Below are 14511 nucleotides of genomic sequence, written 5' to 3'. Positions count from 1 at the left end.
TGACTCTCTTGTAAATTCTTTGTCACATATAGAACACTGAAACGGCTTCTCTCCAGTGTGAAACATCTGGTGACGGTTAAGGTGTGACTCTCTTGTAAATTCTTTGTCACATATAGAACACTGATATGGCTTCTCTCCAGTGTGAATCCTTTGGTGTCTGTCAAGTTTTGACTTTGTTTGAAAAGCTTTATTGCATTCAGAACACAGATATAGCCTCTCTCCAGTGTGAATTCTCTGGTGTATGGCAAGGTTTGTCCTTGTTTTAAAAGTTTTATCACATTCAGAACACCAATATGGCTTCTCTCCAGTGTGACTCCTCTGGTGTATGTTAAGGTATGACTTGCTTGTAAATTCTTTGTCACATTCAGAACACTGAAATGGCTTCTCTCCAGTGTGAATCATCCGGTGTATGTTAAGGTGTGACTTTTTTGTAAATTTTTTGTCACATTCAGAACACTGAAATGGCTTCTCTCCAGTGTGAATCATCCGGTGTATGTTAAGGTATGACTTTTTTGTAAATTTTTTGTCACATTCAGAACACTGATATGGCTTCTCTCCAGTGTGAATCCTTTGGTGTCTGTTAAGTTTTGACTTTGTTTGAAAAGCTTTAACACATTCAGAACACCGAAACGGCTTCTCTCCAGTGTGAATCATCCGGTGTATGTTAAGTTGTGACTTTGTTGTAAATATTTTGTCACATTCAGAACACTGAAACGGCTTCTCTCCAGTGTGAATCCTCTGGTGTCTGATAAGTTTGGACTTTGTTTTAAAAGCTTTAACACATTCAGAACATTGATATGGCTTCTGTCCAGTGTGAGTCATCTGGTGTACGATAAAGTGAACCAAGTTTGAAAAAGCTCTGTGACATTCAGAACATTGATACAGGTTCTCTCCAGAGTGAAACATCCTTTGACTGGTAATTTTCTCTGTAACAAAAATGTCTCACATTCAAACAAACTGAATCTTTTTTGCGAACCTTTAAACCTTTGATATAAGCAGAACATTTATATGGCTTTTCTCAATTGTTAAGCTTGTGTGCTATGCTTTGCCTTCATTGTACATCCTTTATTCCAAAGATGCTAATAGCTTCTAAAATTATTACTCTTCTTTTGCCATGGGATGTGACATTATTGTGAAGCCATTGTCACTTTCAGACCAGTAAAATGACTTCTCTCCTGTTCAATGTTGTAGAGTATACAAAACATTTTTGACATTTGAAACATAGATCCTGAAGCTTGGGTCCTGTGTAAATCCTTCAATGAACTGCTGAAATGTCTTTTAATTACTCACACATCATCCATATGGCTTGTCACCAATGTGCTTATAAAGACCCTTTGACAGGTGAAAAATCTATCAACCTGTAAAATAAAAACAAAGAAAAAATTAGATAGATATAAACACACAATACACATACCCACACTAATGGAAATGAAATCAAGAACGGGTGAACAGGAGGGGCAATAGCAAGCCAACCCCCAAATAGAGAATAGCTTCACCACAGACCAATTCTGTCATCTAACATTCCCTGACCGATCTTTCAAGTCTTGCATTATTCTATTGCTGGTACTGTAATGTATCATGAGGTGGTACCTGCAGCCCACCCAGTCCTGAACAGTTACAACCTGAGATAACAAAGCAAAGGGTTTTCTTGTTACATTTTTGGAAAAACAAGACAAAGTGAGTGGGGACAGAATATCACATGGTATACCCAAAACAAAAGCAGGGTTGGGAAACATTAATAACATTCCCTTGAACTAGTGAATGTTAGGGAGACATCCTCACAGGCCAATTTAACATCAGCGTAATCTGCATACAGAAGGAGGAGCAGATATTGGGATTCATCTACCTCAGCAGATGGATATAACTCTGATGAACATGATGGTAACAAAGTTTTTTGGATGCAAGGATAGTAGAGGAACAAAGTGGATATTTATGAGGATATGACGTGTAGGAGCAAGTTAAAGCCTTCCTGACACCAACACATTTTACAAAGCAGACGGGGGTTATCTAAGCCCACAGGGAATTTATTGGCACAAAATCAAAGTTTTTAGATACTTTTAGAAATTTTATGCAATTGTTAGGCGGCGCTCTTTGGGCTTTTGATCCCAGTCGATGTCTCACCGCAGGAGACCAGACGCAGCTTATTCCCTCCGGCAGAAGCACTCACGGTAGCACTGGGGTTTTAGAATCAGTGCCTCGAGGGTTGCAGCATCCCTGTAGCTGGGATTTTTCCTCGGCATTCTCTGCACTGAGGCCGCACAGCTAAGAACAATTGGAGTTGTGTGCAGTTGATTAGCTGAGTGGTTCCTAACCAATCCCAAGCTGTCATTGGCTGCTGGGGCTTTATAGCCTCTCTGCTCCAAGTCAGGTGTGCCTGTTATAGCGCCTGCTGGCCTTACCTGTGTTGCGAGTGATTTTTGAGTATTTCTCTGTCACTGATGTGTGCCTGTTCCTGCCTATCTGTTGAACTCTGCCAGGACCGACCTCTGTTTTTGACCCTGTGCCGCGGTCTGGATATAAGCTCAGAGTCCAGTAACTGGAACAGCAAGCAAGCTCACAGTGAAGGCAGGCCTGGTTTAGTTCACACAGTAGCAATTTAATCCGAGAAGCGTAATCAGAAGAGTAGTCAGTAAAACAGCAGCCAAAGATCGGTACACAGGTAGTCAGCAAACAGGATCAGCAGTACATAAGCAAGATATTTCCAGGAGCACAATAATATGGCAGAGGAAGTTCCAGACAACCATTTTAAAAGAAGTAGCTGGGGGGACCACAGGAGTTCAGAGTTAATCAAAGAACAATAATAAGGCAAGGTTTAACTCAGTAATCAGGTACAAAGCTCTGCAGCACTTTAGGTGGCTAAGTGCAATGGTCCACTGCCAGCCACTGCAGAAGCCCCGGGTTCGATTCCTGTTTTTGCCCTTCCCTTTTACTTCGCTTCGCCTGTGTTTTTGACCTCGGCTTGTTTTTGGATTTCCTGACATTTTGTACCCTGTACTGTGCGCTCCGGGTCGACTGCCGGCCTATCATCAGACACCATCCCTTGCGCACCAAGTACTGGGGGCAACCAAGCACTGAGAGATGCAAGGTTGAGCGGGGGCTGCTATAGGCGAAGACTGCGGTGATAGATTGGGGGACTTGTGTCTGGAGAATACTGGTACTGACCTGAGCCTTACAGCCTTAAATTTCCTTTATTCTTCAACACTGACATATACGAAACATTTTAAATAAAGAGGCATTCAACATGAAAAATATTTCTCAATGAATAAACTAGAACTAATCTACTTGTCACAAGAATGTGGAAAAATTGCCATATGTAACACCCTAATGTTAAAATTATTAGTGTATGTGCAGGAGCAGGGACAAACAGAAGTTGTCTGCAAAGTAGGCTTGGTGTTCAGGTTTGGGTTGATCTCAAATTCAACCCAAACATCAGTCATTTGAGACAAACCAAACAAATCAGAACATCAGCTAAACCAATTCATTCTGCAGACTGAAGCTGTAACAGTTGGTCAGGCAGCGTGTGGAGCCCCTTCTCTTTGGGAAAAAAAGCAGGCCCCTACTTGCCCCTATTGGTGGAAAAGGGCCATTGTGGTGGAAAATATAAACTGTCCTATAATGTTTTATACTATTGCAGCCAATCAGGAATGTGTTCATTTGATGACAAACATTCCCATGCCAAGGAATCTCACAGGTGTAAGCGCCTATTCAGAATCTAGCAGGCGTGGAGATTGGAAAGACTTCCTGGGAAAAGTGGATCAGCCTATTGCTGGAAAGAAGCAGCTTTGTGGGATATAAGACAACGACCAGATCAGAGGTGGGCAAACATTTATGGCCACTAGGCCATTTCAGGGGTGGGCAGGAGCACACTAGGCTGAACTCTGTGTCCCACCCTAATGGCTTCGCCCCCACCACCAGGAAGGCCCCCTGAAATGAAATCCCTCTCCTCTGTATGCATTGCGGAGGAGAGGGATTTCCCTTCAGGCGTGTTCCATGTTTACCATGACGGCAGAGATGTTAACGTTGGCCGCAGTAAATTTGGTAGCCAGAGCAACAGGAGGTTCAGGAGCCGCATGCTCAGTTTGTTCAGGCCTAAAGCCCCCTGGCCAGGGGGCCCTAGGCTCAAGTTTGCCTACCCCTGGGCTAGATATAAGATTTTTGTGAGAGATCAGTCGCTGTGGGACATGAGAGATCTCTAAAGATGCATAGTTCCCAGCACAGTATCCTGCAAAGGAAAGTATTCATTGAAAAAAAAAAAGAATGAATGAATGAAGAATGAAAACATTTTCCTCAATGATGTCCTTGGCATAATTTTGCTGTTTTTTTTTTAACCTTTTCTGGAAAAGGGTTAGGTGCACTCATTTCTAAGAGTGAGGAGGCAGATATTTCTGAACCTCCTATTAACCTCCCTGGCGGTACTCCCGAGTGTGGTTCGGGGTTATTTTTCAGTACCAAAAGCAGTAACCCCGAGCCACATATAGAGTGGTGTTTTAAATGGGATTGGAAAAATTACCCGGTCCCCACAGGTTCTTGACATCCTTCAGTGGTGCCCGCGGCTTCCTCCATCCATGCCTGGTATCGGTGTCACTTTGTGATGCCTGCCCAGCATCTGCATCCCCGGTGTTGGGGACGCTAGCCCAGGGGATGCAGATGCATGGTGAGATGCATGGTGAGCCTGGGATGCAGAGTGTGGCTGGGGGCAGGACCAGGCAGGAAATAGAGGCAGAGAGAGACATGAGGGGGTTCCTCTGGTCCAAAAATTAGCCACCAGGTTTCACCGCTCCGTTACAAGCCATACACAGGCTTCAGAGTACAGGCAGAGGTCTCTGAGGGCAGTCTTTAAGTCCAAAAACTAGCCAGCTATACAGCTCAGTTATATGTTACAAGTGACAGGTGGCAGCAGTAGGTGGGCACTGAGATGGAGCAAGGCATGCATTACAATGGAAGGCCATCACCTTTTAGGACAGTGTAGAAGCAGTAGCTATTGGAGACTTGAATGGATGAGCAAGATTCCAATCTGGCTTGGAGGAATCAGCGGGGAAAGAAGACCCTGTTGAGCTGGAGTCTAGTCTGGCATCTGGGGACTGGGAGGAGGGGGACTGGGAGGAGGAGGCGGTGGGCCCTGAGACAGAGCAAGGAGGGCATTATGCATTTTTTTTTCATAAATATTATGCGGCGCTTTATCAAATCCACCCTGCTCATGCTACTCCCTCCTCCCTACAGGAATATTTAACTAAATGATCCCATAATTGGAATCCCCGTATACAGAGGAGGAGGTCTCTGCTGCCTTTTAGGCCACCCCGACCAGAAAAACCCCTGGCCCATATGGATTCACTCCACGTTTCTATAAGCTCCACGGCCTTACTCTTGTCCCTTTCATGACTAAAGTGTTCTCTTCCATATTTGTTGATATGCTGTTTCCATCACAAATTCTGGAAGCACATATTATGATTCTTCCCAAGCCTTGCAAAGACCATACGGTTTGCTCTAATTATACACCTATATCATTCATTAATGTGAACGCAAACATTTTTTCTAAGCTGATTGCCAATAGGTTGTCCCCACGTATGCCCTCGTTGATCTATAAGGATCAAACAGGGTTTATTTATGGATGGGAAGCCAGGGACAATACTAATAAGACTATCCTGCTGACCCAATTCGCTAAATCTTCAGGCACCTCTGTGTGCTTACTGTCAATAGACACTGAAAAAGCCTTTGACAGGGTTAGCTGGCAGTTTATGTATTCAGCGTTACGTCAGGTGGGCCTGGACCCCTGCATGGTTTCTAGAATTGCAGCATTGTACTTTTCACCCAGAGTTTGGGTGGGTTAACGGCACTCTTTCTGACTCTTTTCAAATCAAGAATGGCACAAGGCAGGGGTGTCCTCTCTCCCCATTACTCTATGCCTTAATTATGGAACATTTCGCTGTGGCTTGCGCCACAATCCAGATGTAAAAGGGATCCAGGTGGGTGACACACGTCATAAAATCTCCTTATATACGGACGACCTCCTGATGTATATAACATCCCCTCATATCACGATACCTTAAATTACCTTAGATATCTGAAATTCTTAATGTAACCTTAGACTCTAATCAAATGTCAGTTAAGCGTGCTAATGTGCCTTTTCGGATTTGTACTGAGGCCATTAAGTACTTGGGTATATTGGTTACATCAGATCTCTCTAAACTGTTCTCACTTAATTACTCCTCAATGTATAGTAAACTTCAATCTGACTTTCAGAAGTATGAGTCCCTGCCTCTTTCCTGGTTCGCCCGTATAAACACTCTTAAAATGGATATAATCCCCAGATTGTTATACCTTTTCCAAACAGTTCCCATATTCTTACCAACTGCATATCTTCATAAAATACATAGGTTATTTTTAAAATTCCTATGGCAACAGAAGCGCCCTAGACTGGCATTCAGTACCCTGGCCAAACATAGAGGAGGAGCAGGGGCCCCGGATGTTATTTCCTGAAGGGAGCTGAAGGAATGGGTACAGTTGGAAGAATGTTTATCACCATGGGTGGACTGGTACCCATGACACCGCTAATTGATAATCCAGCGTTCCCCCCAGCAATGCGAGCCTCCACATTTCTATCTTAGTCCGCCTCGGACAGCCGTCATCTTGGGAGTATATTACATAATGGATGGGTTCCCCCTCTGACCTCCCTGGATCTTTCAAACGGAAGCAAGTTGCTGTCCTGGCTCTCGTACAGGCAACTGACATAATTTATAGCTTCATTTACCAATTTATCCTCCCTATATAGAAGCTTGACAGAATTTGAGCAGTTGGTTAGCTTGCCTGATCACCCCTCCCACGTTGTGTCCAGGTTATACGAGCTAATTACTCAGAATTCTAAACCCACTGCACCTCTATACACCAGATATTGGGAGAGGGAATAGACTGAATTCATAACTACGGATGACTGGGAAAAATCGTTTATCCTAATGCATAAGCTGGCATTAACCTGTAAAGCTCAAGAGGTTAATTACAAAATTCTATCCAGGTAGTAATATTGCCCTGTGGACCTACATAGAATCTCCCCCACACAATCTGATCGTTGCTGGCGATGCCATTTGCAAAAGGGGACAATGCTTCATATATGGTGGGAGTTTCCAATTATATCTTGCTTTTGGGACATGATTATTCAGATATTTAATGACAGCACTGGGTCTACCATAACCAATACTCCCAAAATAGCTCTTTTATCAATGATTCCAAGTTCACTCAAAAATATTAAGGGAGAGGCTCTACGTCATTTTTTTATGGCAGCAAGGGCCACTATTCCGAGATTCTGGAAGCAACCCGCTGCCCCGTATATAGCTGACTAGGTCTCCAAACTTGAAAAAATTTGTCATATGGAGATGTTGGTTGCCGAGGATGATGATGATATACTGGAACAATTTAAAATTATCTGGTCCACCTGGGATTGGTTTAAAGAATCTCCCCAATTCCAAACGTAATTTGTTAAGTGACCAGGCTTACTAGTTGGAACGCTAATGAACAGCTGATAAATGGGGACTTGTCCCCATTCATCACCTGTAGTGCCCTGTATTCTCGCATAGAGAAACGATTGCTGTTGTAGCTCTGTACTATGTGTTTTTGGATAGAGTTTCTCTTGTTGCTAATACCCCCCAAACTTTCATCCCCATGGCATCATTACATAAACTCTGCCCATCAAAACACGCTGCCCTGTAAGACATGAATGTACCCTACCAGTACCTAAACCCCATTTTCATTTTCATGGGCAGAGTTTTTATATGTTCCAATGATGCCATTGTGATAAAACTTTAGGGGGTGTTATCCACAGATGTTCCCCCCACATTTTCAGTTTACTACTCCTCCCCATTCCAGAGCAATTGGTGTTCAAGTGTTAGACGTGGGCAGTAATGTGTAAAAGGGCAGTGCGTTTGACAAAGTAATGAAATTTTAGTGTGGGGGGTTTTCCAAAGGTGTCCCCCCCACTGCACCTACATTTTCAGTTTTGTACTCCCCAACATTCTAGGGAAATTGGGGATCAAAGAAGAGAAGCAGATAAGGTAATATAGTATGACAGTTATAGATTTGTGAGGGATACGTATATATTTAGGGGCCCTTCCCCAATGCTCCTTTCTATGTAAGTGGCCCCTTGGGTCCCCAATTTGCATTTTTAATTAAGGACTCCAAAGCACGCTTGCTTATAATACTGCAAACCCAATGTTGTATTTACAAAATTTTATAATTCTGAGCCCCATATCATGAAATTTGTAAAAGCTGGGGTGCTGAAATTGTGAATGGTACTAACTATAAGTGTTCCCTGTGGACCCTGAAAGTTTCAAATCATTATGGCATACAATTTTGGGGGTTGAAGGTTTATACCCAGAGGCTGTGAAATAAGACATTCAGCATTTATACACACACTGCTCTGATGACGTCATTACACATGCCCCCTGGCCGGAGATATTGATTACACCGTGCCCCTGATTCATCAAAAAAAAACCCGCGCTCGTTGGATGCGCGTACATTCGAACTTCCAGCGAGCCAGTTTCCCGCGGGCCAGAGTCGAGTGTGCTCGTACACTCGCCCCCTCACTGCCAGCCGATTCCTGCCTTGATAATATTAATGAGCAATAGGGGTCACGAATCTACCAATTAAGGCGATTAGATTTCAGCTGCGCGAATAAGGAGGATCTCAAGCCGTCACTGGCGACATAGCAATTAATTAGCGCACACCTGCTCTGTTTTGTGCGCATATACAGTCCAATACATACAATTTTTATCTTTGATGCTTCGAAGATCTTCTTTTGTGTAAGTGCAATCACAAAATAATTTATTGTTACATTTGTTGCAATTGAATTAGTTGTCCAGCTGAGTTGCATACTCATTCTAACACACCTGACGGTGATGGAAGGAGGTGTTGTGTTGTTGCTTAACTTAATGCTGCTAAATAGTGGTACAAAACAAATACAAAACAAATGGTACTAGTATATGAAAGTCCCAGGGCCAAATCCACTTTGAGCCAAACATGGTCTTGCTCTTCCATCCCTTCAAGGTGTTTTTGCAGATTTGAATGGCATTTTAGACGTTGGGCCACTATATAGAACTGGCTTACTCCCCTCAGCTTGGTTGTGGAAGCACATAAATGTGGATTCCTTGTTACAAACAAAGCCAATATCCTCCATGAATGTTGCTTGTGGCCAAGCCCATGATATGAGAAATCATAGGAAGAAATAGGCAATGTTTTCAATGTGAAGCAATATGGTCCAAAAAGCCCTCTTTGCCTATTTCTTCTTGTAATTTCTCTTTTCTATGTATATGTACAATAGGCGCCTATGGAGAGGAGTTGAACTCGGTTAACTCTTGCCTAACAGAAAAGAAATAAGTGATTTTATAAAAGATGCTTTTTTCTTGGCGCACATAAATGTTTTAAACATTTCAGCAGCGCAAACATTTTTTTTAGGGCTAAGGGTGATATGTGTACTATTAGAATGATTTTTTAGGGGAACAATGACTTCTGATGCCAGCTCGCCAGTGTAAAGCTGCCGGGGATGCGCGGCTCTGGCCGCGATCTTATCCAGTTCCTGACTAGCGTGATGGCTGCCGATTTCAGCTCGCAAATAAGAATGCGTGAGCAAGCGTCCGATTTTGCTTGATGAATCAGGGCCAATGTGTTTAGACTCGGCACAGCTTTGACGTGATCTCCTCATAGCTGTGCTCTTCTCACTCCGCCTGGCTCTAATCAGGTATCAGTTCCTTATCAGCTGAGAACGGAGCATGCAGAGCAGCCTCGCCGGTGTCCTTTCAGATCTGCTGAAAAGGGCTGGGCAGTAAAATCACAGCAGGTGAGCGGCCCGCCCTCCAAAATATGGCTGGGGAGAATTATGCACTTACCTATTTCCAGAAAGGTTAAAAAAACAAAATTATGCCAAGAACATCCTTAAAGAAAATGTTTTTATTCCTTTTCTCAATGAAAACTTACCTTTGCAGGATCCTGTGCTGGGAACTATCAATCTTTAGAGATCTCTCATGTCCCACAATGATTGATACATCTTGCCATGGGTGTCCGATACAAAGCTGCTTCTTTCCAGCAATATGCTGATCCATTTTTTTCCAGAAAGTCTCTCCAAGCCCCATGCCTTCTGGAGTTTGATAGGCACTTACACCTGTGAGATTCCTTGGCATGGGGATGTTTGTCTTCAGGTACCCTTTTCCTGATTGGCTGAAGGAGTATAAACAATTATGAGAGAGCCTACATTTTCCTTTATGGAATGGGTAAGGAGTCTATGTTTCCCTGTACTCATTCCCCAGAGAGAAGGATTTGAAATCTAGGAGCCCCCTTCTTCAATAAATTCTGTAACAAGGCAGAAGTCTTTGTGAGAGTATAAGTGTCAGGAAGGGTTAAAGAACGACACAAAACACATAAGCACTGCTTAATTCACAGTTAGTATTTATCTTTATTGAATGCGTACAATGGTCCAAACCAGCAACAGTTCCAGCCGCCAGATCACACGGCTCAGTTTACCCCAGGGAGGGCACATTTTCATATCCTCTAACTGGAAAGATTCAGGCAGAGGGGAGCTGGCATTTCTTTAGGCGTATCCAGAAAATTTCAGCATCAGCAAACAAATTGTATGATATCTGGAGTTAACAAATATACACTGATCTTAATCAATCATATCGTTACATGACCATTGCTAGCTCTCTGACCAAACCTCCTTATTACATTATAATATAAAATAACTTGCAGTTTTGAGAGATGAAATTATGTTTTGTATATTACCAGCTGCTTCCTTTCTCATGACCCATCAGGGAATAAACAACTATCTTCCCTTATCAGGGCACTGCCACCACAAAAATTATTGGAAGTAGGACACAAGATGTCCACAAGGACATATGCGATGATGGATATCTTGTTATGTATAATTTTTTTCTGCTCTGTATTTTTGAATGGAATCTCATCAATGTGTCCTAACCCTGCTTTTGTTTTGGGTATAACGTGATATTCTGTCCCCACTCACTGTGACTTGCTTTTCCAAAAATGTAACAAGAAAACCAAAACAAGCTGGGTGGGCTGCAGGTACCCCCTCATGATACATTACAGTACCATCAATAGAATAATGCAAAACTTGAAAGATCGGTCAGAGAGAATTAGATGACTTGCTTGACTAGAATTGATCTGCGGTGAAGCTATTCTCTATTTGTGGGTTGGATTGCTATTGCACCTCCTGTTCATCTGTTGTTGATTTCATTCACATCAGTGTGTGTATGTGTATTGTATCTATCTATCTATCCATCTCTAACTAATCTTGTTTTTTTTACAGGTCGATGATCCACCTGTAACCGGGCCTTTATAAGCACATTGGTGACAAGCCATATGGATGATGTATGAGTGATTAAAAGACCCTACAACAGTTCATTGAAAGATTTACACAGGACCCAAGCTTCAGGATCAATGTTTCAATTGTCAGAGTGCTTTGAATACTCTACAAAACTGGACAGGAGAGAAGTAATTTTAGTGGTCTGAAAGTGACAATGGCTTCACAGAAATGTCACAACCCATGGCAATAGAGGAGAAATATATTTAGAAGCTATTTGGAATAAAGGATTTACAATGAAGGCAAAGCATAGCACAGATTAGAAGCTTCACAATTAAGAAAAGACATACTAGTGTTCTGATTACAACAAATGACAAATCTTATTACACAAAAGAAGATTCACACCAGGGAAAAGTTAAATCAGTGTTTTGAATGCGAGAGTCTTTTTAGAAAGAAATCAAAAATTACCAGTCAAAAGATGGTTTACTCTGGAGAGAATCCGTATCAATGTTCTGAATGTGACCAACCTTTTTCAAAAAGGTTTTACTTTATCATACAGCGGGGATTGATGCTGGAAAGAAACTGTATCAATGTTTGGAATGTGATAAAGCTTTTATATCAAAGGGAACCCTTATCACTCACCAGAGGATTCACACTGGAGAGAAACCATATCCGTGTTCTGAATGTGATAAAACTTTTAAAACAAATAGTGCCCTTATTGTACATCAGAGGAGTCACACTGGAGGGAAGCCATATCTGTGTAATGAATGTGATAAAGCTTTTATATCAAAGGGAACCCTTTTTGCACACCAGAGAATTCACACTGGAGAAAAACCATTTCAGTGTGATGAATGTAACAAAGCTTTTTCCGTAAAGACAAACCTTATGAGACACCAGAGGATTCACACTGGAGAGAAAACGTATCCGTGTTCTGAATGTGATAAAACTTTTAAAACAAATACAGACCTTATTGTACATCAGAGGAAACACACTGGAGAGAAGCCATATCTGTGTTCTGAATGCTATAAAGCTTTTAAAACGAAGAGCTTATTGTACACCAGAGGAGTCACACTGAGAGAGAAGCCATATCTGTGTAATGAATGTAACAAAAAATTTACAAAAAAAAATTTACAACAGCAAGTCATCCCTTAAAATACACCAGATGATTCACACTGGAGATAAGCCATTTCAGTGTTTTGAATGTAACAAAAAAATTTACAACAAAGTCATACCTTAACATACACCAGATGATTCACACTAGAGAAAATAGACATTACTCTTCTCAAGGTGACAACACTGTTATCAGATCATTGTACACAATAAAGATCACAAGACAGAAACGCCATGATGTAATCAGAGTTGTAATATTATAACATTTTTCACATTATGTTGCAATTATATTTATAAGGATGTTTAGCAGGGTTCCCAACACTGAACCCTGGGGTATACCACTAATAACCTTAGACCATAGGTATCAATCAATCAGAGTATCAATCATTAATTACAACTCTCTGGATGCGATCTTTAAGCCAGTTTTCTATCCATTTGCAGATTGACTTTTCTAAACCTATTGACTCTAACTTGCATATTAACTGTCTGTTGGGTACAGTGTCAAATTCTTTTGCAAAGCCCAAGTACATTATATCAACTGCTATTCCACTGTCTACCTGTTTACTTACTTCCTCATAAAAAGAGAGTACATTTGTTTGACAACTTCTGTCTTTCTTGAAGCCACGCTGACTATCACTTATATTATTGTTTTCTAGCAGAAACTCCTCTATATGGTTCTTTATCAAACTCTCTAGGACCTTTCCAACCATTGACATTAAACTAATCGGTCTGTAGTTACCTAGTAATCACTTTGCTCCCTTTTTGAAGATAGGAACCACATTGGCCTTATGCCAATCCATTGGTACCTTGCCAGTGACTAAAGAGTTTCTAAAAATTAGAAATAATGGCTTTGAAATAACTGAGCTCAATCCCAAACTATATTTATAAGGATGTTTAGCAGGGTTCCCAACACTGAACCCTGGGGTATACCACTAATAACCTTAGACCATAGGTATCAATCAGAGTATCAATCATTAATTACAACTCTCTGGATGTGATCTTTAGGCCAGTTTTCTATCCATTTACAGATTGACTTTTCTAAACCTATTGACTCTAACTTGCATATTACCCGTCTGTTGGGTACAGTGTCAAATTCTTTTGCAAAGCCCAAGTACACTATATCAACTGCTATTCGACTGTCTACCTGTTTACTTACTTCCTCATAAAAAGAGAGTACATTTGTTTGACAACTTCTGTCTTTCTTGAAGCCACGCTATCACTTAGATTATTGTTTTCTAGCAGAAACTCCTCTATATGGTTCTTTATCAAACTCTCTAGGACCTTTCCAACCATGGACTGGCTGTTTCTCAATCATGATTTCTGAGCCATTGTGACTCATTTAAGGCAGTGACATTGCTATTATGAATATATCCAGGGTAATTCCCATTGAGTACAAAGACCTAAACATTTCTTAGTGAACAGATCCAGTATTTGGATAGGAAATAGTCCACTCATAGATGATCAGGTTAATTCACATCGAGTACAAGCACAAGTACTGGATCGGAATTACCCTGGATATATATGTGAGCTATTTCTGGACATTAACACTAGGGGCCGTGAAAAGGTCCTTGTACTGGATGGGAAATAGCCTGCCTATATATAATGGGTTATTTTCTCTCCAAAATACTGGACATGACCACAAAGGATGGCAATTAGCCTGCTCATATATAAGTGGGCTATTTCCTATCCAGTACAATCTTATGATGTCCCCTAGTGGTCATGTCTGGTATAGGAAATAGCCTACTCATAAATGAACAGGCTAAATCTAGTACAGTTGACATTCAAAAATCCGTCAACCTCCGGACCTGAGGGGTGGCAGATTTTATAAGGGAATACTTACCTCAACACACAGGCCAGCCTTCCACTTGCTGCATCAGCGGACATCTGGCACAGTTCCAGGGTACATAACCCCCCTAGAGATCAGACCACTAAAATTACTTTTTTTTCTGTCCAGTAGAGTATTCAAAACATTTCTGACAATTGAAACATAAATCCTGAAGCTTGGGTCCAGTGTAAATCTTTCAATGAACTGCTGTACTGTCTTTTAATCACTCCCACATCATCCATACGGGTTGTCACCAAGGTGCTTATAAAGACCCGGTTAC

General features: G+C 41.6%; 1 protein-coding gene across 1 annotated transcript in view; it reads right to left on the bottom strand.

Annotated features, from left to right (window-relative positions):
* Positions 1 to 2049, bottom strand: part of LOC140323105 (uncharacterized) — a 3317-nt gene extending 1268 nt beyond the window's left edge. Inside the window, exon 1 of the mRNA XM_072399872.1 lies at positions 5 to 2049. Within this exon, the coding sequence (XP_072255973.1) occupies positions 5 to 906 (902 nt within the window). The 5' untranslated portion in view covers positions 907 to 2049. The remainder of the gene's footprint in view (positions 1 to 4) is intronic.
* Positions 2050 to 14511: the final 12462 nt, after the last annotated feature.

The sequence above is a fragment of the Pyxicephalus adspersus genome, chromosome 1, assembly GCF_032062135.1.
Source record: "Pyxicephalus adspersus chromosome 1, UCB_Pads_2.0, whole genome shotgun sequence".
NCBI classification, from domain to species: domain Eukaryota; kingdom Metazoa; phylum Chordata; class Amphibia; order Anura; family Pyxicephalidae; genus Pyxicephalus; species Pyxicephalus adspersus.
This window is presented reverse-complemented; position numbering and strand designations above follow the sequence as displayed.